Source organism: Phascolarctos cinereus, unplaced genomic scaffold (genome assembly GCF_003287225.1).
Source record: "Phascolarctos cinereus isolate Bilbo 61053 unplaced genomic scaffold, phaCin_HiC Scaffold_2;HRSCAF=192, whole genome shotgun sequence".
Taxonomy (NCBI): domain Eukaryota; kingdom Metazoa; phylum Chordata; class Mammalia; order Diprotodontia; family Phascolarctidae; genus Phascolarctos; species Phascolarctos cinereus.
Window position 1 is genome coordinate 273,107,895 of NW_027555625.1, and position 25,618 is coordinate 273,133,512.

The 25,618-nt window shown below is 36.9% G+C and overlaps 1 protein-coding gene across 1 annotated transcript in view; it reads left to right on the forward strand.

The window, feature by feature from the left end:
• Window positions 1–943: 943 nt before the first annotated feature.
• PSME3IP1 (proteasome activator subunit 3 interacting protein 1) overlaps window positions 944–25,618 on the forward strand; it is a 34,073-nt gene continuing 9,398 nt past the window's right edge. Inside the window, exons 1-4 of the mRNA XM_020965694.2 lie at window positions 944–1,081; window positions 5,912–6,010; window positions 6,440–6,561; window positions 17,017–17,150. Coding sequence (XP_020821353.1) covers window positions 955–1,081; window positions 5,912–6,010; window positions 6,440–6,561; window positions 17,017–17,150 — 482 coding nt within the window. The 5' untranslated portion in view covers window positions 944–954. The remainder of the gene's footprint in view (window positions 1,082–5,911; window positions 6,011–6,439; window positions 6,562–17,016; window positions 17,151–25,618) is intronic.

Here is a 25,618-nt window from a genome sequence, read left to right on the forward strand (position 1 = left end):
AGCCCAGATTATTTCAGTTCATCACCCTGTCTGATGCATCTTTCTTACTTGTGTGAAGTGATGCTTTCTTAAAAGATGTTGCCTTTCATTTCATTAAGAGGTCACTATTTAGAATTTTCAAAATCCCTGGCATAGTTACAGATGATAAGCAATTCTGTTGCTGAATTGGACCCTTTGACTAAGTGGCAGAGTAAAAGGATGCTAAATCAGAAATATTAAATCAATCAGCAATCCTTAGTTTTCAAAGCTAGAAGAACCAGGAAGGAAGGGATTGAGGAACATTGCTGTATGCTACAGAGAAGTCAAGGAGAGAAATAAGAACTTTAGAAGGCAATGCATTTTGTAGTTAGGTCAGCTTGATAAAACCAATGAAGCAAACGAATGGTGATAAAACTATATAGTCTCCACTAACTAGAAAAGTCATAGATGGATAGAGCTAGGAGGGGGACCTTAGAGGTTATCTATTTTACAAATCCCTCATTTTATAGATAGGAAACCAAAGTCCAAAAAGTTTAAGTTACTTGTCCAAAGTCATACACAAGTGATAAGTAATAGATCTTGGTTCTCAACCCAGGTGCTCTGACTCTAAATCCAGGTTGCATTGTCAAGCAGATCCATTGATTCCAGCACTGGTTTTTGGAATGATTTCCTTGAGAGTAAAGATATCTGTTATATTTTGAAACAGACAAAAACCAGCATGTTACTGAATTGTTTTGGGGAGGGCCAGCATTTTAAATAAATTATCCTCATTTTTTTTCTCCCCTTGTAAGCTCTAGAATATTTTTGAGGTATTGAGAGTATTCCAAAAGTCTCAGGCTATTAAAGCTTAAAACTGCACTAAGATTTTTGAGACACCCTGTGTAGTTTCTCGATGTGATGCAGCTTAATAACCATATTTGTCTCTTGAATTTTAATACTAGTCTTTACTCTTGTTTTTGAACAGGCTGTTTCATTATGGATGGAGGAGATGATGGTAATCTTGTTATCAAAAAGAGATTTGTGTCTGAGACAGAATTAGATGAACGACGTAAAAAGAGACAGGAAGAATGGGAAAAAGTTCGAAAACCTGAGGATCCAGAAGGTACAATGGTGTATAATTTGTAGTCTGAATGGAAATATAAGCAATCTGGCCACCAACTCATTGAATGTTACTTTGTGTCAAGTCACTTCACCTCTTGGAGACTCATTTCCTTATCTGTAAAATGATAATTTGGTCTTAATTGTTGCTGAGATCCTTTCCAGTTCTATATTAATTTGTGATTTATAGCATATTTAGATTTAGTAAAGCATTTGTTAGTCTCATGCTCTTGAAAAAGATGGAGACTATGGGCTACATGTGCTAGGTAGAATTCAGAAATGGTGGAATAACAGAATACAGAGCTTAATTATGTCAACTTGGAGGAAAGTCTGTAATGGAATGTTTCAGGAATATGTCCTTGGTATATTTTTGTCATTGACTTGGATGAAGTCATGAAAGGTCTGCTTTATTGCAGGTGACTTAAAGCCAGGCAGGGAAAGATAAATATGTTAGAGGACAGGCAGGATTCAAAAACATCTTAAGTTGAGAATGACAGGCTAATAAGATGAGAATTAGTAATGGCAAATGTAAAGTTCTACACAAGTTGAAAAAAATCGACTCCATACGTACAAGTTGTGGCTAGAAAAAATTTTTATAAAAAAAGATGAATTTGTAAGCTCAATGAGTTAGCAATATGAAATAAAAGCCTAAACAGTAGTCTTCCTTGAACCACAACTCTTGGGTTCTGGGATTCTGTGATAGAATTAACAAGATTAAGATTTATAAAACCATTAGGATTGATGCCATTTTTAATTGACCGGGATTTGCACATGTTATGAAGAACTTTACAGGCTAAAATAATTTTATTGGTGCCACTCATAGCACTTATCCTTAGGTATCATTAGATTTGGAGTTCAAGTGTATTATTGAAAAAAGGCAATTAAAAACATTTATAACTACCAAACTCATATACCTACTTTTTCTTCTTAGAAGAGTCTTTGAGAATAATCTACAGATATATCAGGGACCTCCTTGATGAAGATATTAACAATAATAACAAAAAACCAAGCACACTTTCACAAATTATATTTTATTGAGTTTTGCAGTCTCCTGAAGGCAATGCAGGCTGCTTTCTTCCTCCCGTTTGATTGTGGGTCCAACTCCTCCATTTGTACTGCCTGTCCTAGATAAACATACTGGTGGACAAGCTCTGTAGGTTGTCATAATGCCATAATCTGGACAAATAGACATTCTTCATCTACTACATCTTTCCTTTGTGGATCATCAGGCCAAACTCTTTTCAGTGGTCGATTTCAGGAGACTGCAGAATTCTAGGGCATGGTGCAACAAAGTCAGTCATTCACAAACAGGAATATCTGAAGGAACTCACCCCTCCACTTATAATAATAACTAATCACTGATATTTATGTATCACTTTAAGGTTTTAGAAGTGTTTTTACATCCATTATTTCAAATGATCCTTGAAATTGTTGTGAAATAGGGGCTATTGTTAAATTCATTTTATAGTTCAGAGAGGTTAAGCATCTTAAGATTATAGATCTAGAGTTTGAAACACCTTAGAGTCCAGCCTTGTCACCTTATTTTATAAATTAGAAAATGAAGAACTGCAGAGGTAAGTGAATTTATCCAAGGTCATACAAATAGAAACTGCCAGGCAGGATTTGAACCCCAGTTCTCTGACTCCAGAGCCAGTGATGTTTCCAGAGAGTAAGATGAAGCATTGTTGGGGTTGGGCCAAAATGTAATGAATATGGGGTGTGCACCTCTTCAGCACCTTTTCTGCAACTTATAGTCCTAGTGTATTTCCTGGGGTCATACAGCTGGTGGTTTGGAAACCTATCCTACTCTTCCTTATTACTGATCCATCATTCTATTCACTATGCCTCTATATCTTCTGCCTTATTATGCAAAGAGATCTAAAAGGCTCCCAGCACATAAGTAGACTTCACCATTAAAAGAGGGACATGAACAGGAGTTGCAAGAGTTGTGAAAAGACTTGAAAGTGTTTCAGCCTGGAATGGAGTAGTGACATTAGGTAGATAAGAAACATATCAAAGCAAGTCATTGTATATATGTTTCTGCTTTCTTCACTCTCCGCCATTTCAAACAAGCCTTCCCATATTTCTTTGAATTCTTTACCTTTAAGAGGTAATAATGTTCTACTACTATGAGAGTTAGTAGCATAGTGGATTAGAGCTATGTTATGCTATCTCTAGCCTGACTTTCCTTTTTAAGAAACTATTCATGATACAAACAGATGTGAGACTTCTGATGTATGTATAAGCCTTTGGTCTTTTTCATTCTTTGATCCTGAGGCCTATTTAAAAAAAAGTTTTATTTTTGCCTTTTGTTTTTTATACCACAGACATTTCCTGGTTACCCTCTTCCTCCCACGCCCACACACCATTTCTCACAAAGGAAAATAGTTGAGTACAAACAACCAATGCAACCACACTTGTTGACTTATGCATCATTCAGCACCAATGAGTGCTCCACTTCTCTACCAAAAGGCAGGGAGTGTATTCTGTTGTCCTCTGGAACCATTGGTCATTGCATGTAATCTAAATTCAGCTTCTTTTTAGTGTTCTTTTAATTTGTATGATTATAGTTATATATTATACATGTAGTTACTATTTATACACACACACACACACACACACACATACATGCGCATGTGCCTGGTATTGCTTTTCTTCTTCTGTGTCAGTTCATATGATTTTTCCTGTGTTTCTTTGAATTCCTTATAGTCTAATTATGGTACAATAATATTGTATTACATTGCTGTAACACATTTGTTCAGCCATTCCCCAGTCAGTGGGCATCTTTATTTCCATTTTTTTTGCTACTACTGAAGTGCTGCTGTGAATATTTTGGTATATATGGAATCAGCTCTGTATTTTTTATCTCTTTAGGGTTCATGACCAATAGTGACATTGCCAGATCAAACAATGTAATTAATAACTTTTTTCACACAATTACAGATACTTGTTTTCAAAATAGTTGAACCAATTTCCAGCTCTACCAGTAACAGATCAAAATGCTTGTCTTTCATAGCCCTCCAACACCGTTTCTACCTTTTATCATCCTTGTTCCTTTGAAGGGTATGAGGTGACACTGCAGAGTTGTTTCAATTTCTGTTTCTCTTAGTAGTAGTGATTTGGAGCATTTTTTTTTTTCACATAGGTCAGCCCCTAGAGATACAGTATGAGGTACATGGTAGATTGATTCTTTCTTTCTTTCTTTCTTTCTTTCTTTCTTTCTTTCTTTCTTTCTTTCTTTCTTTCTTTCTTTCTTTTCTTTTTCAGTTGGGATTAAGTGACTTGACCAGGGTCACACAGCTAATAGATGTCAAGTGTCTGAGGCCACATTTGAACTCAGGCCCTCCTGACTTTAAGGCCGGAGCTCTATCTACTGCCGCCACTTACCTGCCCCATGGTAGATTCTTTTTTTTGTTTTTTTTTTTGTTTGTTTTTGCTAGGCAGTGAGGTTAAGTGACTTACCCAGGGTCACACAGCTAGTAAGTGTTATGTGTCTGAGGCTGGATTTGAACTCAGGTCCTCCTGAATCCAGGGCTGGTGCTCTATCCACTGCACCACCTACCTGCCCCCCACCATGGTAGATTCTTAATAAATGCTTTTTGATTAATTGACAGTTGTTGATGATTTGAGATTATTTAAACAACTTTTTCATAGATCTCACCTTCCAGTATAATTATTGTCTTGGTCATGCTCACTTGTACTTTGAAGCTGTTCAAAGATCATAGATCATAGTATTGTGGATCTAGAGTGGGATAGGATCTTAGATATCATCTAGTACAACCCTCTTATTTTGCAGATGATGAAACAGGCCCAGAGAAAGGGCAGTGACTTATCCAAGGTCACCTAGGTAACAAGCACTCTTTCCATTGTACCCTTCTGTTTCCCTAAGCATCTTCCCTTCAGAGCTTGAAGGATCCTGCCAGGTTCTTCACAGAACTTCTCTACTTTTTCATTTAAAAAATGTTGACTTTTAAGCTTCAGGAGAATCTTAATGGTTATTTGTATGTTTATATTAATCTTGAGCATTGTCAGGTAGAATGACCAAAAATCACTTTTTTCTTGTTGCTTTCAGGTGCATGATTAAGCTGGCTCCTCCAGTGTCAGTGTGTGTTTCTTCGAGGAGAATCCTCCACGAGTCATTTATTCATTCAGCTGGGGTTTTTTAACTTTTATATTCAGAGCAAGCACGTCAATATTACTGCATCATTGATTGAAAGCTAAAGGGACCTTAGAGATCACTTAATCCAGTCCTGTAACTGGAAACCACAGCCTAAGAAAGTGATTTCATTGTCCAAGGTCACAAAGGTTAATAAGTGAGAAGCTGAGTGGATTTTCAAACCCAAGTCCTTTGACTCCAAATCCAGTTCACATTCCAGCACACACAGAATGTTCATTAATTTTAGTATATCAGCTTGATTATTGGATAGATTGAATGTTGAAAGTATGAACAGTTATATTAACATTTGTAGATTTTTCCCCAGATAGCATGATTTGTATTACTCTCTTCTTTCCTGCCACTTTTTCCATTCTCACCATGATAGAGGGATACAGAGGAATAAAGATCATTTAACGCACCTTTTTGTTGCTTTCTAGCCTTTGAGTAACAAGTCTCTCTGTTAGACTGGTGCTTAGATGACAGACAGCTAGTTTCTTTCTGGGCCTATGCACAAATCCTTTCCAGCTTGTTGGGACCTTGTCAGAACTTAGGTTTTTCTAGCATAGTCTTTGAGACCCTAAAGTCACCTCCATTCTGTTTAAGAGCCTCCTGTGGCACCAAAATTATTCTTTAAAAAAGTTGTAAAGTAAATTTGGATTTTCCTTCCATACTTTTCAGAATGTCCTGAGGAGGTATATGATCCTCGATCCCTATATGAAAGACTCCAGGAGCAAAAAGACAAGAAGCAGCAGGAATATGAGGAACAGTTCAAATTCAGTAAGTCTGAGAAAGTTATGTAACTCATGAACTTTGGTCATTGTCTTATGCTATGCTTGTTTGCCTCAAGTGATGCTTTGCCCCAGAAAATCCATAATATTGTATGACTGGTTTACAGCTTTCAAATTCTCATTTAGAAGGAAATAAAATCGGTGGCCCTTTGCCATTCATACAGTATTAAACATTTTTGTTTCAAACTCAAGAAGCCCAGTTAAATCTCGTATTTTATCACATCTGTGGACTCATATTTGGTAATAAGGGGGCAATTGAATGTTTTTATGTCATGTTGTTTGTTCGAAGAGCACAGTCATTTACTAATTCCTTCTTCCTTTCCCCTAGAGGATCTGCTGTTTATTATAGAAAAGGCTTTAGTTGATGATATTTTCCCTATAGCCTACTAAATGTGCCTCATTCTAATTATTTCCTCAGAAAACATGGTAAGAGGTTTAAATGAAGATGAGACAAACTTCCTTGATGAGGTTTCTCGGCAGCAAGAGTTAATAGAAAAACAACGGAGGGAAGAAGAACTGAAAGAACTGAAGGAGTACAGAATATCCTTTGTACTGAATGTTGAACTGTTGGGCAGCATGTCATGGAGTCAGGAAACAAATGTCTTTAGGGCTCAGTTTCTCCATCAGGAAAGTGAAAGGATTTGATTAGATGGTCTTGGAGAACCCTCCCAGCTCTGATATTTTAGAATTCTGTGATAATTATTGAGCTCTTACAATGTACAAAAATTCCTCTGTCAAGTGGGAATCCACTTTGTTTAGAATTAACCAGATCCATACTTCCTGATAGTTATTACTGCAAAACATCCTTGCTTTGTGCTTACATATAAATGCTTCCTTACCTGTCTCATGTGGCCCTGAAAGCTTTTGTGCAATTAGTAGTGGAAAAGGACACTGGTCTGGGAATCTGGAGACCTGAGTTCTAGTCCTGGCTGTGCAACTCGGAAGTTAGGAAAGTAAAAAAGTCAGTTCCTCTATGTCTGTTTGGGGCTCAGTTTCCCCAGGAGGGATTTGGACTAGTTGATATAAGGTCTATTCTGGTTTTACACTGTTATTTAGAGGCTTCTTGATATCTCAGTATGGTATTGTGGTAGAGCAGGCAATAGTCTCAGACCTCACCGTGACTAAATGGAAGCCACATATGTAGGTGTGTATTTTATATACTTTATTTGTTAGTGAATCATTTAAGACCCCTTTTTAGTGACATTTCAGATGGTAGCATTGAATCTGACAAACCTTCAACTTAAAATTTAAATGACAAAGATAAAATCTCCAATAAACAAGATAATACAGTTCCCAGTAAACAAGATAGAAATGAAATGATATTTAGTTCTGTGACATCCTGTGGAAACATACTTTGGAGGCTCCAACGGTGTTTACTCTCGATGGAACGTTTCGGATAATTCTGGTTGTCTAGAAAAGAGATGAAAAGCAGACTTCTCAACCAGCTCATAGATGTTACACTAATACTACAACATATAAGTAGCTAGATAGATGTTGATATAGGAATTGGAGGATTAGACATTTGCTTACAACTTAAGAGTTGTTTTTTTGGCTTTACTTGATAGTTATCATAACAGGTTACTTTTCATAATGCTCCAGAATAGAAATAACTTCCCTTAGCTTTGACATGTTCTCATATAAAACAATTTGTTTAGCTTGGGAGGAAAAAAATTAATAATATTGTGCTTATTTTATTTATGACTAACTGATTTTATTTAAAATTTTTTTATCAAAATCTTTTGTTTTTACTTTGTGTTCATTTCCAAAAAGAAAGAACACAGTTCAGCAAAATCATCCAACACATCAACTGAAAAAGATGGTAGAGAAAATGTTCTATCTCCATAGTTCCCCACCTTTGCAGAGGTGGGTGAGAGGTATACTTTCTCAACTTGTCTCTGGGACCAAGCTTGGTTATAATTACAGTGTTCAGTTTCTTATTTTTTTCTTTCCATTTATATGGCTATATTTATTGTGAGTATTGTGTATGTACTTCATCCTGAATCATGCTGAGTCAATTCGTATGCCTTCCTATGCTTCTCTGAATTCTTCATGTTCATCTCTTATTATGTTACAATAACAGTTCGTTAATTTCTTCTATCACAGTTTGTTTTGGCATCTTCTAAACGGCGAGGCAGCTAAGTGGCTCAGTGGGTAGAGCACTAGGCTTGGAATCAGGAAGACTCGTCTGCATGACTTCAAATCCAGCCTTACACTCTTACTAGCTGTGGGAACCTGAGCAAGTCACTTAACCCTGTTTGCCTCAGTTTCTCACTGTAAAATGAGCTGGAGAAGGAGATGGCAAATCACTCCAAGGAAACCCCAAAGAGGGTCACAGTGAGTCAGATACTCATTATGAGTATCTGAGCCACTGAGCAACAACAGTCATCAAAATCTAAAGGATATCTACTTTGCCACCAGGTGTTGTCAGTGGATGGAGCATTGGCTTGAAGTTAGGAAGACCTAAGTTCGAGTCTTGCCTCATACATTTAGCACTTATAATATCATAGTACTGTGATACTACACTCATAATACTCAGACACTTCTAGTTCTGTGAACCCTGGGCAAGATCACTTACACTTTCTCAATTTCAGTTTCTTCATCAGTAAAATGCAGATAATTAATAGCACCTGCTTTAAGTGAGGATGAATAACATATATAAAACATTTAAGTTTTAAAGCACTATAATCTTAATTCTTATTATTGTTTACAGAAAAACTAGGTGATTTTTAATGTTACTCCTTAAATGTGTTGTTTTTGTAGCACATTTGACCATTCTGCATCTACTAGATAGGTCCTTAAGCTTTGGTTAGGGATCATATATTTCAAAAATTATTATTATTTAGGTCATTATCAAAAACCTTAGTGTAATTTTAAGCTATTAAAAGAAAAATTAAATGTTGATTTTTTATCAGTGTTGCAGTAGCATAAATATTTATGTTTTGGTTAATTTCAAGTGTTCATTTTTGTTTTATGTGTAACTAATGAAAATATTTTCTTGGGGAATTGACTTCCCTTAATGGTGGACCTGTAGATAAAAATCACAGCATGCCTGCTGTATTGGCACTTTCAGATAGCCTCATTTCTGTAATTTATCCTCTTTGGAAATTAATGTTGGTTTTAAAGTGGGATCTGTTTCCATAGTAGGTTTAAAAGCATTAAGATGGTCCTCAAAATACTATTTGAAATCTGCCTTGTAAATCTCAGCTGGAATAGAATCAGCACCAGGCACTTTGCCACGTGTGAGGGACCAAATGGTATTCAGAACCCCTTCCTTAGCTGGAATTTCAGCTAGAGAAGGATTGACTTCAGCCTGAGGTATACAGTGGCTTTGGCATTGGTTGATGGTAGTCATTGAGAATACTGTGGAAGTGTTCCAGCCCGTCTCTCCAGGATGTCTTTATCACTAATCAATGTGGCTCCATCAAGACTAGCTAGTTGAGGTGAACCATAGGTATTTGGCCTATAAATAGCCTTCATGGCATCATAAAAGCACTTTGAATTGTTACTGTCAGTATAAAACTGAATTTCATCTGCCTTCTTACTGAGCCCAGAATCCTGCATCTCTCTAAGCTTCACTTGAGCACCTTACTTTTGATGGAGTTGAGTGCTGCCTTCTTAGAGACGGATGAACTATCCTACTGGTAAACTCTCTGGAGGCCTCATTTTTCTTTTAGCAGCTTCTGAATTTCCCCATCATTTTCATCAAACCAATCTTGATGTGTTAGTAAGTGTTTTGGCCCAGAGGAGTAGTAAATGCAATGCTGTATACCAAATCTCTGAAAGCTGCCTACTTTTTTTCTGCTCCTCTGTTGTCAACTGTGTGTTGGTGCTTAGCCCTCCAAGTTAGCAACAAACCTTTCCTGCTCAGAGAAGCACTCTATTCTGTTGACATATTAAGTCTTATGGTAGTCCATTTTGCTGTGGGGCTTCTGCTTTTCTTGAATGTGAATATTTAGCTTGGAGAGGATGTTTATACTCAGTCCACTACTCAGCACCACACATTGCCTTCATCATTCTCACAGCTTGTCTGTCTCTTCTTCGTACATTACATAGCTTGTGCTAAAGTTCAGAATGAACTAAGGATGGTATTTTTTGTGTTTTTATGAATGTAAACAGTTTTATTGAGAAACAGATAGGAACTGCATTACAGAATATAAAACTTGGTTTACAAAACAAAAAACCAAGACACCCAAATCAAGAAGAGAACCAGTATTCACATGACACGTGCTGTGGGGGTGTGGCCTATATGTCACATCTGGTTCATGCTTTCTTAAAATCAAAAATAATCCAGGGGCTTCATGAGGGTTTGAAGTAAAATGCACACTGCTGAGCACCTAGCATGCCGAAATTGCTGCTGCTGTAATATGTTAAGATTCACTCTTTGGGTGGGTGATTTAAAAACTAGAGCTGGGCTTTGTGCAGTACTGTATGAACCCTTCCCACTCAACTCATGACTGAACTGTATGAAGAAAGCCGAGGCTGAGGTATGGACCACTAGTCATCTTCAACCAGTTTGGCACTGAAACCAAAGGTCTAGTAGGTCCTATGACCTCAAATTAGCAGCTGAACCTAATGGATAAGAGTCACCCGCACTAACTCAGGTCCTCCTGAATCCAGGGCCGGTGCTCTATCCACTGTGCCACCTAGCTGCCCCTCCTAAGGACTACCTGCCCCTGTCTGGTAATCTGTGCCTACTCTTTCATTAACGTCACCCAGAGTTATAAGCTTAACCTTCTTCAGCACATTGATGATGAGGGTTCATCATGCTGGGAGCATGTGCACTGATGGTGGTGGTATGATGCTTTCCTGCAAATCACATTGTCATGAGCCTGTCATTCACTCCTTTTGGAAGGCATACAAGTTTGTTGACTAGATTAGTTTTGATTGTGAAACCTACAACAGCTTCACAGTGCTCCCTTTTGCTGTGGCCACTTTGGAAAAATGTGTATCCAGCTCTGACTGACCTTCATTTGCTAGGGGTTCAATACTTATACAAAAGGTAACTGAAGTCTTTCAAGTTATGTGGCAAGAGGAGGTTATCCCTCAGGAGTTCAAAGATGCCTCCATTGTCCATCTCTATAAAGGTAAATGAAATAAATTGTCCTGTGACAATCACAGGGGGATCTCTCTTACTCATTGTTGGCGAGATCCTTGCCAGAGTCCTCCTTAATAGGCTGATCCTTCACCTGGAAGATGGTCATCTACCTGAGGGCCAATATGGCTTCAAAAAGGGCTGAGGAACAGTTGATATGGTGTTTGCTGTTTCACAACTCCAGGAGGAATGCCAGAAGCAGCACAGAGGTCTGCACACAACGTTCGTTGATCTGACCAAGGCTTTTGATACTGTCAGTCGTGAGGCCTTCTGGAAAATTATGGCAAAATTTGGGTGCCCAGAGAAGTTCATCAGTGTTATACATCAGTTTCACAATGGCATGCTTGCATGGGGTCTGGATAATGGACTGTACTCTCACATTTTCCCAGTCAAGGCTGTGTACTTGCTCCCATGTTTTGTGGCATAATGTTTTCAACAATGCTGTCATGTGCCGTCGACGAGGACAAAAACAGCATCAAAGTCAGCTACTGCACTGATGGTAAATTATTCAACTTGAAAAGGCTACAAACCAAGACTAGAATAGAGGAAGGGTTGGTGCGTGATTGATTGCACACTCAGTGCAGCCTGAGACTGAGATGCAACAAAATGTGAATTGGTCTTTGCTGCCTGTGCTAATTTTGGCCTAACAATTAACACCAAGAAAACACAGGTTCTTCACCAGCCAGAGCCATGCCAGCTCTATGTGGAACCATTGGTTACAGCAAATGGAGAAATACTGAATTCTGTCTATAAGTTTACTTACTTTGGCAGTAATACTTTCCAGGGATGTCCACATAGATGATGAGGTTGACATACTCATTGCCAGAGCTTGTTCAGTGTTTGGAAGCTTCAAAGGAAAGTGTGGGAGAGAAGAGGTATTAAGTTTGCCTACCAAACTGAAAGTTTACAGAGCTAATTTTCTGACCTGATTGTTGTTTGCCTGTGAAACGCGGACAGTATATCAGTGCCATGCCAGGGAATGGAATTGCTGCCATTTAAATTATTTTAGGAAGATTCTGAAGATCATCTGGCAAGATAAGATACCAGACACTTAGATCTTTTCTCCAGCTGAATTGCCAAGTATTCAAACTCTGCTGCAGAGAGCACAACTCTGATGGGCTAGCAACATTGTTTGAATGCCAAATGTACATTTGCCTAAAAGACTATACTATGGAGAACTCACACAAGGCAAGTGCTTGCACAGAGGTCAGAAGAAGCAATATGGAGACACTCTCAAAACCTCTGAAGATCTTTGGAATAAACTGTATGACATAGGAAACACTGGCAAAGGACTGCCCAGTATGGCATTGCTGTATCAAAGAAGGTGCTGTGCACTTTGAAGCAGAATTGCAGTAGCTCAAAAGAAGTGTTAGATGCACAAATTTAGAGACATCTCCACTGCAAATGTTCTTGTGGACTCTTTGTGCCTGACCCTTGGTAAAGACTTCTGAGCTTATATTGATCTGATCAGCCACACCTTGACTCCACATAGTGATGTCTTTTTGGTCCTCTTCAAGAATGATGTACAACAACCAACCAATTTGAAATCTGGGGGTCCTATGTAATTTTCAGTTTATAAATGAGAAGACTTGGGGTAGCTGATGCCTGTGACATCAGGGCATTGATAAAATAAGCACATTAGTGTACTGTTGGTGGAACTATGAATTAGTCTAGCCATTCTGGAAAAATGTTTTGGAACTCTGCTTCCCAAATCTCGAAATTGTGCGTGCTTTTTGAGCCAGTGATACCACTACTAGACTTATACCATCAGAGAAATCCAAGGATGAGGAAAAGAACTCTGATGTACAATAGTAGTTATAGCTGCTCTTTTTGTTATAGCAAGGATTTGGAAACTAGTGGAGTGCCTGCCAATTCAGGAATAACTGAACAACTTAAGAATAATGAAATATTATTGTGCTGTAAGAAATTACAATAGGGGCAGTTTTAGAGAAACCCGAGAAGCCTTATTATATAAACTGATGTAGAGTAAAGTGAGCGGGACTAGTAGAATCATGTACATAGTAACAACACCAACAAAAAACACAAACCACAGTTTGAAAACCTTAAGAACTCTGAATTAAGACCCATGGTGAAACAGGCTAAGAGGGGAAGGACCTTAGTTGCAGAATGAGACCTACTTTTTCAGACATGACCAGTGTGGGGATTTGTTTTTGATTAACTATGCATACTTGTTGTAAGGGTTTTTTTTTCCCCATTGGGGGTGAGAGGTTTTTTATTCCCATTGAGGGTAGCCCCCCAAAAAAATAAAAAGAAAAGGAGGAAAAGATGTCATTCAGGCAATTTTTTAAAAGGCATAGAAGGCAACAGAAGGAAGGCCAGAAGGAAACCTAGACAGGACAGCTTTGAAAGTCAGATTTACATGTTGAATTTGTTATATACATAAGAGAAAAAGCAAACTGTAAATAATAGAGATTTATAGTTTCATGTATAAGCTCTTTTTGTATTCTTATTTGGATATGCTCATATTTGGTACTTGTTAAGTTCAGAATAAAAATGAAATTAAACACAAGAGTAATTAAAGTTAGAGTATTCCTAATGTGTAGCTTAATGATCAGACCATATTTACCTCTCTTCTTTACTTCTGACAACAGAGCTGATCTACTGCAATGAAGCTCATATATACAGCCTATGTAGTTCTCAGTAAGAAAAGTGTTCGTTGTGAATGGACCTAAGCAAATAACTCTAGTGATGAATGCATCTGTAATGTACTGTAGTTGATGAATGCATCTGTAATGTGTTGAGCACTAGATGTCACTGTTGTTCCATTCTATAGCACTGATTAGCTAAATAGTTTCTAGAAGAGAGCAGAAAGAAAACTAAGGAATATTTATTATTTGTGTTCTCTGGGAAACATATATGCTCTCAATTACTAAGTATCTGATGTTGAAAAGTTCCTGCATTACAACTGAATGATTTTCAATTTAAAGGCAAAAAAAGTCTATAGATTTGCTTTATAAACATTTATGAATATGCAGTGTGGCTAGACTTTGTATTTTATAAATTAATGTTAATTTTCCTTTTTTAATTTAATTTTTTTCTTACATTTTAAGTACTGAATGATTTCCCTTCCTTCCTCCTTCCCCACCCCACACTAGAGAAGGCCACCATTTAACATAGATTTATAGATACATGTATAACTGTACTATGTGTACTTCTTTTTATCAGTTCTTTCTCTGGAGTGGATAGCATCTTCCTTCATGGGTCCTTTATAGTTGATTTGAGTATTCATAGTACTTAGAATAACTTGGGCTGTTAGCAATTATTCTTCAAATGATGTTGCTGTTTACTGTATGCAAAGTTCTCTTGGTTCTGCTCATTTCATTTTCCATTAGTTCATTCAAGTCTTTCCATGTTTTTCTAAAATCAATCTGCTCATCATTTCTTAGAGCACAGTAATATTTCATCACAATTGTATACCACAAGTTGTTTAGCCATTCCCCTTTTGGTAGCTATCCCCTCAATTTCCAGTTCTTTGCCACCCCAAAGAGCTACAATAAATATTTTAGAACATATAGGTTCTTTTTTCTTTTTTCCTGATCACCTTGGGAAACAGATCTAATAGTGGTATTGCTAGGTCAAAGGGTATATATACACAGTTTTACAGTTCTTTGGGCATAACTTCAGATTGTTTTCCAAAATGATTGGATCAATTCACAGTTCTACCAGCAGTGTATTAATGTCCCAATTTTCCCACATTCCTTCCAGCATTTGTCATTTTCCACTTTTATCATTTTGGCCAATCTGATATGTGAGAGATGATGTCTCAAAGTTGTTTTAATTTTCATTTCTCTAATAATGATTTGAGCATTTTATGACTAGATAATAGTTTTGATTTCCTCATTGAAAAACTGCTTGTTCATATCCTTTAACCATTTATCAGTTGGGGAATAACTCATATTCTTATAAATTTGACAAAGCTCTCCATGTGTTTGAGATATGAAACCCTTATCTGAGAAACTGTCTATAAAATTTTTTCCCCAATTTTTTGCTTTCTTTCTAATCTTAGCTACATTGGTTTTATTTGTATTAAATCTTTTTAATTTAATGTAATCAAAATTATCCATTTTACGTCTCACAATACTCTATTTCTTGTTTATTCATAAGTTTTTCTCCTATCCATAAGTCTGATAGGTAATGTGTTCCATGTTCTTCTAGTTTTCTTGTATCTCCCTTCATGTATCCATTTTGACTTTATCTTGGTAAATGGTGTAAGATATTAATCTATACCCAATTTCTACCAGACTGCTTTCCAGTTTTCCCAATAGTTTTTACTAAATAGTGTATTCTTATCCCAAAAGCTTAAGTCTTTACATTTGTCAAACACAGGATTACTATAATCATATATTACTGTGTATCATATGTCTACTCTGTTCCACCGATCCACCTTTCTGTTTCTTAGCCAGTACCAGATAATTTTGATAATTACTGCCTTATAATATAGTTACTATATAGTACTGCTAAATCTCCTTCCTTTACTTTTTTTATTAATGCCTTTGCTATTCTTGACCTTTTATTCTTCCAAATGAATTTTTAAATTATTTTTTCTAGCTTAATAAAATAAATTTTTGGTAATTTAATTGGGATAGCATTGAATAAGTAGATTAGTTTAGGTAGAATTGTCCTTTTCATAATACAGGTTTTGCCCACTCATGAACAATGACTATTTTTCTAATTATTTAAATCTGACTTTATATAAAAAGCATTTTATACTTATATTCATGTAGTTCCTGGGTTTGTCCTAGCACATATATTCCCAAGTATTTTATGTAGTGTACAGTTATTTTAAATGGGGATATGTCTTAATATCTCACGGGGTTTTGTTGGTGATATATAAAAATGCTGATGATTTATATGGGTTTATATCTAGCTACTTTGCCAAAATTGTTTCAACTAACTTTTTAGTTGAATCTCTAGGATTTTCCAAGTATATCATATCATCTTCAAAAAGAAATAGTTTTATTACCTCATTGCCCATTCTGATTCCTTCAATTTCTTTTTCTTCTCTTATTGCTATTGCTAGCATTTCTAATACATTATTGAATAATATTGGGGATAATGGGCATCCTTGTTTCACTCCTGATCTTATTGGGAAGGTTTCTAGCTTATCTCCACTACAAATAATGCTTGCTGATGGTTTTAGGTAGATGTGTTTTATCATTTATACTTCTGCTTTCAAATGTTTTTCATATGAATGAGTGTTTTATTTTGTTAAAAGCTTTTTCTTCCTCTATTGACATAATCATATGATTTTTGTTACTTTTGTTATTGATATAATCAATTATGTTAATAGTTTTCCTTATGTTAAACCATCCCTGCATTCCTGATATAATTCCATTTGGTCACTATGTATAATCTTTGTGATATATTGTTATAGTCTCCTGACTAGGATGTTAGTTTTTATAAGACCAATTCAGCAATTCATCTAGTTTCCCTAAATTCTACTTCTTGTCTATGGAGGCTCTTCTAGGAGAAACCATTTGTTCCCTGACTTAGCAAGGAAAAAACCATACTCTTCACACAGTTGTTCTATTGCTAAGACACCATGCATCAGGTTAGCTGTGTCCTTGGGGATTATGAGGTGACTTTGGATTTGCTTAATAGTTAATGATTGAAATTTTGAGGTAGGATTTAGATTTTGTATAATTTTCTCCTCTGGTTCTTTTCTTTTAAATCAGTTGGAGTGGTGAAATGGGAATGGTTTAGAATGAAAAGGGAGAAGGATTTTTTTTTCTTGCTTGCTCTATTGGCCCAGGTAGAGCACATCAGAACATTTGAAATTTCTGTGTGATGATTTGCCTTTCTTAGAGGTCAATGTTCTGAAATAGTCATTGAGTTTTTTTGTTATGTTTTGCTTTTTGTTTGATCCTTAACCTCAAACTCACAGCACTCTTGCCAAAGTTGGAGTATCTTCAGATACCAAAAAAGAGGGGGAGAAGAAATTGTCTGTGAAGCCATTAGAAACCAAGAACAAGTTTTCTCAGGCGAAGCTGCTGGCAGGAGCTGTAAAGCACAAAAGGTGGGGGCCTCTTGTGTTGTCCATCCCCTGGGTCTCTTGTCCATTCCGCAGCCTCTCTATTAGGGAGATTTTATGCTGAATCTTAAAGAGCAGTAGCTTCTGGGGGTTGTATGCTTGATCTTTGGTCCTCTGACATCCTTGCCCCACTAGATACCTAGCCTTTATAATTAATAGGGAGCAGAGTAGCAGAATTGTGTCCTGAAAAAAACAAACCAGTACTGTCTTCCATCCGTTGGTTAAAGCAAAATAAAGATTCTTTGATACTACTGTATTATGTTACCCTCCCTTTCAAAAACCTTGAGTGGTAGTACTAATGTGACTGAGTATCAGATTATGTCAGTCTGACAAACCAAAATGTTGAAGAAGCATGATAATGCTAAGTTTTATGTTGTCTGTTTTATAAATTAATGTATATTGCCATTTGACCACATGTTGGAAGGAAGTGTATTGAAGCTGCCTTACTCTCCAGGAAAAAAAAAATCTAGTGTTCCCAGTAGCATTTCCAACATTTAAAAATGTTATATTGATTTTTTGAAGCTGATGTCAGTGAACATAAGGAGCACATCTGAAAAAGTACATCATCATTGTGAATTGGGTTTTTTGTTTAGACTATCACGTAAACACTGCCTACCCATTCAGTTTCATTATTTAGATTTATATACAAACTAACTTAATCTTTATTGCTTGTTCTAATTTAGGATGGAATTCATTTTTAAGTAAGCTTCATTCACGACTGTTTTGTGGTCTTGTAAAGTACTTTCTGTTGCTTTAGGTAATGGATTAATCTCTAGTTTCGACTCTGGGGCCCTTGGTTTGTTTACATTCTCATAATGATGGGCCCCTAGAAATAAGGAGAATGGCTTTCATTAAAATGAATCATTTCAAATGTTTTGGGCCCCATGAAAAATTTTCAGAAGGGTTCATCTTACCTTTTGTTTGATGCAGTATTGAAAATGCCCCAGTGATGTGCCAAAGAGACGAGCTCTTTGCATGTTGATCCCTTCTAGACGAGGATACTTCTTATGGCATGGATGCCCTTGACCTAGGGATTGGTCTGCTGGTTGTTTATAGCAGTGGTATCACACTCAGAAAAAAACCTGATCATAAAGATTTCTGCAGATCACATATCAATTTAGTTTTAAAATGTAATGTTATCTATGTTTTATTCTATTTGTATTTATTTTGTTAAATATTTCCCAGTTAATCTGGTTTGGTCCTGCATTCAGAAGTGTTGGAGTGTTGCTCTGTAGCCCGTGTGTTTGACACCTCTAGTTTACAGCTTTTTGTATACTTTGACTTCACAGTGTATAGGGGAAAATCTATCCATTGTGTGAGTAGTACATGAATTTTTGATAGCTGTAATGAGATAGATGAGAAACATTTATAACTTCACAAAGGATGTGCTTCAGCACACTTAACATATCACCACTTATCTCCAAACTTCAGAGGTACAACTATAGACCTACTTAGCCAGAAGAAATAGATTTTATAATTAACTAAGAATTTCCTTGAGTGCAGCAGAATTCACTTTTTTCAAGAGCTAGAAGGAATCTTGTCCAACCCTCTATTTTAATTTTTTTAATTAAAAAATTTTTTAAAAAAATTATCAAGCATCTATCTTTTTTCTTTCTTTCCTACCCCATTTTCTCTCCTATTGGAAAAGAGAAAAGAAAAATAAAAGCCTTGTAACAGATAAGTTTAGTCAAGCGAAATAGATTCTCCTGTTGGCGATGTCCAAAAATGTGTCTCTCCTTTAGGAGGTAAGGTAAGCACCTCCTTTTCTTCCTCTTTGGCCCTCTGAAATCATAATTGAGCACTCTATTAATCAGAGTTCCTAAGTCTTTCAAAATTGTTCCTTTTACAAAATTGATATTATAGTTCTGCTCACTTTGCTCTGCCTTAGTCCATACACATCTTCCCAGATTTCTCTGAAATCATGTTTCTTTTTTTTTTTTGGTGATTTTTTAGGGGTTTTTTAATATAAATTTATTTATTTTTAGTTTTCAACATTTACTTCTACAAGATTTTGAATTCCAAATTTTTACCCCATCTTGCCCCTCCCCCCACCCCAAGATGGCATGCATTCTGAATACCCCTTCCCCTAGTCTGCCCTCCCTTCTATCTCTCTCCCCCCACTTCTCTTATCCCCTTTCCCTTCTATTTTCCTGTAGGGCAGGATAGATTTCTGTACCTCATTTCCTGTATTTCTTATTTCCCAGTTGCATGTGGAAACATTTTTTTTTAAACATGTGTTTTTAAAACTTTGGGTTCCAAATTTTCTCCCTTCCTCCCACCTCACCCACCCTCATTGAAAAGGCAAGCTACTCAATACAGGCCATACATGTGCAGTTATGCAAAACACTTCCATAGCAGACGTGTTATGAAAAACTAACTCGATCTCCCTTAATCCTATCCTGCCCCCCCATTTATTCTGTTCTTTCTTTTGACCGTGTCCCTCCTCAGAAGTACTTCCTTCTGATTACCCCTTTCCCAATCTGCCCTTCTCTGTATCATCCCCCTGCTCTCTTGTCCCCTTCCTCCCCTATTTTCCTGTAGGGTAAGACAGATTTCCATACCCAATTAAGTGTGTATGTTATCCCCCCCTTAAGCCAAATCCTATGAGAATAAGATTCCCTCATTTCCTCTCACCTTCCCCTGTTTCCCCTCCACTGTAAGAAACTTTTCTTGTCTGTTTTGTGTAAGATAATGTACCCCATTCTACCTCTCCCTTTCTCCTTCTTCTAGTATAATCCTCTCTCATCCCTTAATTTTATTCTCCAGATATCACCCCTTCATCTTCAACTCACCCTGTGCCTTCTATCTATCTATCTATCTATCTATCTATCTATCTGTCTGTCTGTCTGTCTGTCTGTCTGTCTGTCTGTCTGTCTGTCTATCTATCTATCTATCTATCTATCTATCTATCTATCCATACGTACATATAATTTTTCCCCTCCCACTACCCTAATACTGACAAAGGTCTCATGAGTTATAAATATCATCTTTCCATGGAGGAATGTAAACAGTTCAATCTTAATAAGTCTCTTATGATTTCTCTTTCCTGTTTACCTCTTCATGTTCCACTTGAGTCTTGTATTTGAAAGTCAAATTTTCTATTCAGCTCTGGTCTTTCCATCAAGAATGCTTGAAAGTCCTCTATTTCACTGAATTGCCATTTTTTCCCCTGAAGAATTATACTCAGTTTTGCTGGGTAGGTGATTCTTGGTTGTAATCCTATCTCCTTTGCCCTCCGGAATATTATATTCCATGCTCTGCGGTCCCTTAATGTAGAAGCTGCTAAATCTTGTGTCATCCTGATTGTGTGTCCACCATACTTGAATTGTTTCTTTCTAGCAGCTTGTAATATTTTCTCCTTGACCTGGGAACTCTGGAATTTGGCTATACTATTCCTCAGAGTTTTCCTTTGGGGATCTCTTTCAGGAGGAGATCTGTGGATTCTTTCAATTTCCATTTTGCCCTCTGGTTCTAATATATCAGGGCAGTTTTCCTTGATAATTTCTTGAAAGATGATGTCCAGGCTCTTTTTTTGATCATGGCTTTCAGACAGTCCAATAATTTTTAAATTCTTTCTCCTAGATCTATTTTCTAGGTCAGTTGTTTTTCCAGTGAGATACTTCGCATTGTTTTCTAATTTTTCATTCTTTTGGGTTTGTTTTACACTGTCTTAATTTCTCATTAAGTCACTAGCTTCCAATTGCTCTGTTCTAATTTTTAAGGAAGTATTTTCTTCAGTAAGCTTTTGGACTTCCTTTTCCATTTGGCCAATTTTGCTTTTTAGGGCATTCTTCTCCTCATTGGCTTTTTGGACCTCTTTTGCCATTTGGGTTAGGCTATTTTTTAAGGTGTTATTTTCTTCAGTATTTTTTTGGGTCTCCTCTAGCAAGCTGTTGACTTGTTTTTCATGGTTTTCTTGCATCACTTTCATTTCTCTTCCCAGTTTTTCCTCTACTTCTCTTACTTGCTTCTCAAAATCCCTTTTGAGCTCTTCCAAGGCCTGGGACGGATTCATATTTTTCTTGGAGGCTTTGGATGTAGGAGCTTTGACTTTGTTGTCTTCTTCTGGTTGTATATTTTGATCTTCTTTGTTACCAAAGTAAGATTCTATGGTCTGACTTTTTTTGCGCTGCTTGTTCATGATCCCGGCTAATTACTTGAGTTTTAAACTCTTTGTTAAGGTAGGAGTCTGCTTCCAATGTGGAGAATGTACTGTCCCAATCTTTGGGGGTTTGTACAGCTGTTTTCAGAGATACTTGTAGGGACCTGTAAATTTTCAGTTCTTCCAAGGTGGTATGATAAGGGGCAAGGTGTTTACTCCTTTCCTGGCCTGTGACCACGAATATTCCTTTCTGTCCTGTAACTGTGAGGAAGGGTTCCTCTCCACAGCCACTCCAAGCTCCACCATGCCAGTGTTCCTCCTCACCCCAGCACCACTGCCAGAACTGTGACCCAGATCCACAGATGGGCAAAGCAAGAGATTTCTGCCTCAGCACTGGCAAAGAGATCCCTGCAGTCCCCCTCTGATCAGACACTTGATTCTCCCTCAGTCAGTGGACCAGAAGCTCAGGACGCAGCCACCACCTTGGCTCTCTGCGCTCTGTGCTCTGGAACTGGCTCTGACCTAGCTGTTCTCTCACCAAAAAAACAGACTTTTCCCACTGACCTTCTAAGTTGTCTTTGGTGTTCTGTGGATTGAGGAGTCTGGAAACCGCCACAGCTGCCTGTGATTTGTTCCTCTGAGGCCTGCTCCAGGTTCACTGGGGCCTGCGCACCCACACCAAACTGAGCTCCTCTACCTGCCTGGTGCGATATGCCTTTCCAAGCAACCATCCAGACTGTCTTGGGCTGGAAATTTGTTTTACTCTGTCTTTTTGTGGGTTCTGCTGCTTTAGAATTTGTTTAGAGCCATTTTTTACGGGTATTTGGAGGGGTTTGGGGGAAAGCTCAAGCAAGTCACTGCTTTCACTCTGCCATCTTGTCTCCACCCCCCTGAAATCATGTTTCTACACTTCTTTTAGAGTAGTAGTATTGCATTATATTCATGTACCATATGCAGCCCCAATTGATAGGTACTTCCTTAGTTTCCAGGTCTTTACCACCGTAGAAAGAGCTGCTAGAAATATTTTTTTTTACATAATATTTTTTTTTTCTTTGATCTCCTTGCGAATATAGGCCTAGTAGTTGTGTTGCTGGGTTAAAGGGCATATATAGTTTAGCAACTTTTGAAGCATAGTTCCAAATTGCTTTCCAGAATGGCTGTACCAATTTATAGCTAAACCATCCATGCATTGTTGTACTTGTTTTCCCATAGCCACTCCAACATTTATCATCTTCATTTTTGTCACCAGTCCCAATCTGATGGGTGTGAGGTAGATCCTCAAAGTTGCTTTAATTTACATTTTTCTAATTATTAATGATATGGAACATTTTTTAAAAATATGGAAATAGAAGCTTTTTCTTCCCTTAAGAACTACCTGATCATATCCTTTATCAATTTATCAATTGGGAAAATGGCTCTTATCCTTAAAAATTTGATTCAGTACCTTATATATTTTGGAAATGAGACCTTTATTGGAGAAACTTGTTGCAAATTTTTTTCCCCAGTTACCTGTTTCCTTTCTAATCTTAGCCACATTGAATTCATTTGTGTAATGACTAATGGATTGTATTTTCATTTTTCCCTCTGTTTCTAAAGGATCTGGACAATTTTTTTTAATGATTTCTTGAAGTATATCTAAGCTCTTTTTGGGAGGTTCTAGCTTTTAGGTTGTTCAGTGATTTTTAAATTATCTCTCCTTGATCTGTTCCAGGTCAGTTGTTTTTTGATGTAAGATGTTTTATATTTTCTTTTTTTTTCAATCTTTTGACTTTGTTTTAATATTTTTTGTTATCTTATGCAGTCATTAAGCTATTATTGGTTCATTCTAATATTCAGGGAATCTTTTAGTTGCATGAGGTTTTATACCTCTTGTGCTAAACTAAGTCTCTCCAAGTTTCTTCTCTATAGCTCTCATCTCTTTTCTAATTCTTTCATCTAGAGCTTTCAGTTCATTTAGCTTCATTTTAAACTTTTTAAAAATGCTTTCATCATTCCTTCTGGGAATTCTGATTGAACTTGGAACTGAAAATAGCCATGGTATTTTCTTTTGAGGCTTTGTTTATAGGTATTTGAGAGTTATTCTTCTCTTCTGGGTTTGCTTCTTGGACATACATGGCATCATAACAGATGCTGATCTTGGTCAGGTGAGTCCAGTGTCTGTTCTGGGTAACCCCACAGTTGGAGCTCTGGGTTTTGACTCAAAGCTTTAGTTCCCTCTGGGAGATACCATGGTGCTAGTATGGACCAGCTCTGAGCTCTACACATCCCCACTCTGATGGCCTGACTTAGCTATAGGCAATGAGTCCATGATCCCAGCCTGCTTCTGTTCCACAGTTCTTGCCCTGGTCATTTGACTATAGGGAGAATTGTGACTAGAAAGATAGATGATCCACTATATATGCTTTCTGCTTTGATTGACCAATCAGTGCTCAGTCTAGTGTTTTTAGATTGTGGTTGGAGCAGTTGTGAGGCAGTTGTGCTATACTGCTTCCTTCTACTCTACCATTTCAACTTGGTTTGAGTGATGTGAATTTTAACTGCATCCTTAACTTAAAGCTTTCTTCTGTAATACCAGAATTTCATTTAGTAGGATGCCTTTCTAGTCTCCCAGAATTCACCACAAAGAAGATATTTGTTTCTATCAGGCATGGGATTGTTTAACCATGGCACTTTTAGAAATGTGGTGGAAGAATCATGTGTAGGGCTGATGAGGACTTACAGACTATGTGAAATACAAGTCTGATTAAGTGGCTTTTGAATCTCCTTCATCGTTTTCAAAAAGAGGCTATCAGTGAGTACTTTATGATGTGTTTTATTAAAATGTGACTTAAAAGGGCAACATTTCGTAAATGTTAGTAATGAAATGTAAATTGAAATGTTGGAAAATCATTTATCTTCAAATCTCAAAAAAACAAGGTTGGTTGAATGGACCTTTGTCATCATGGTATTAGAAAAATTCCTTTATATCCATGAATCGCACTGCATAATTCAAGTAATATAAAGGGAGCCCCTTCTATTTGTGGATACAATCATTGATCAAGTGAAGTTCACAAACCACTGAAATTATATGAATAGTCTAAAAGCACAACTAGTTAGGAAAGAGCACAGAAAGCTGACTCTTCAGAGTTGTCAGGTACTCTTGAGCAATGTTGCTTTTGGGATCATCAAGTCAGGTTCCTGTTTCTTCCCTCTTTCAATGTGACTACCTTGGATAGTGAACAGTACTTTTAGTAGGAGTTTATATGAACCTCATCTTTTTCTTAGCAATTGATAGACCTATTTCCACCAAGTTATTCACCTAATAATTTTTTTTACGTGAAATGTGGCAGGGATAATTAATGTCAAGTTTATATATATATGAGTTAACTACCTTGTCTTTTATTCTTCTTGTGATTGAATTTATTTAAACATTTATAATTTTTTCCAGCTTGTGGCATGCTGAATGTGGTTACTTATGGGTTTTGTTTTGTTTTGTCATGAAGATGTGGGTGCTTAGGAAATACTTTAATGTGTAGAGGTTTTTTTTAAAGTTCATTGCTGATGGTGGGTATAGCCATCGACAGTCAACAAAATAACTTTTCCTTATGAAATCAGAAATGCATGCATGACTTTTATTTCTTAGTCATTATGACGGGATCAGTAATTTTTATCAAATCTTAGAAGAGGCAGTATAATGAAGAAAGCACTCAATTAAGAGTCAAAGGATTTGAGTTCAAATCCTTTTGTCACTTACAACCTGTGTGATAAAAGTTGCTTTCTCAGCCTCATCTGTGAAATGAGCAGGTTGCACAAGTGCCTTCCAAGGTCCTTTCTAGCTTTAAATCTGTGATCCTGGGAAATATGTTTATAAAATGTTCACTGATGCCTGAAGCTACACTAGAAAAATTAATTAGATTTGATCCCTTTTGTGTTTTAGTAAGTCTGTGCTGGTTATTTTTAAGATAAATTTTTATCAATATCTTTCTTTTTTATATAACCTATATTTTCCAATGTATCATTCCCCTCTCCCTTTCTGAAAGAACTGTTCCTTTTAACGGTGACTAAAAAGAAGAAAGAAGACAGTTTGGCAGAACTAACCAGCACATCAAAAAGTGTGTTATCATTATCTGCAGTATTTTTACATTCCTAGTTCCTCACCTTTGCAAAGAAGGGTGAGAGGTGCCTTCCCATGCTTTTTCCTTAGAGTCACTAGGTTGGTGACCAGGATTTTTTGGAGTATTTAGAATGGGTTAAGGTTCTTACTTTTATGCGCTGTGCTTTGGGGCAGTAGAAGTATTGGTAATATTTCTTTGTAGGCCTGTTTTTTCAAAAACCTGCATATATGTGTGTGGCATTCTTATGACCTCTCCTC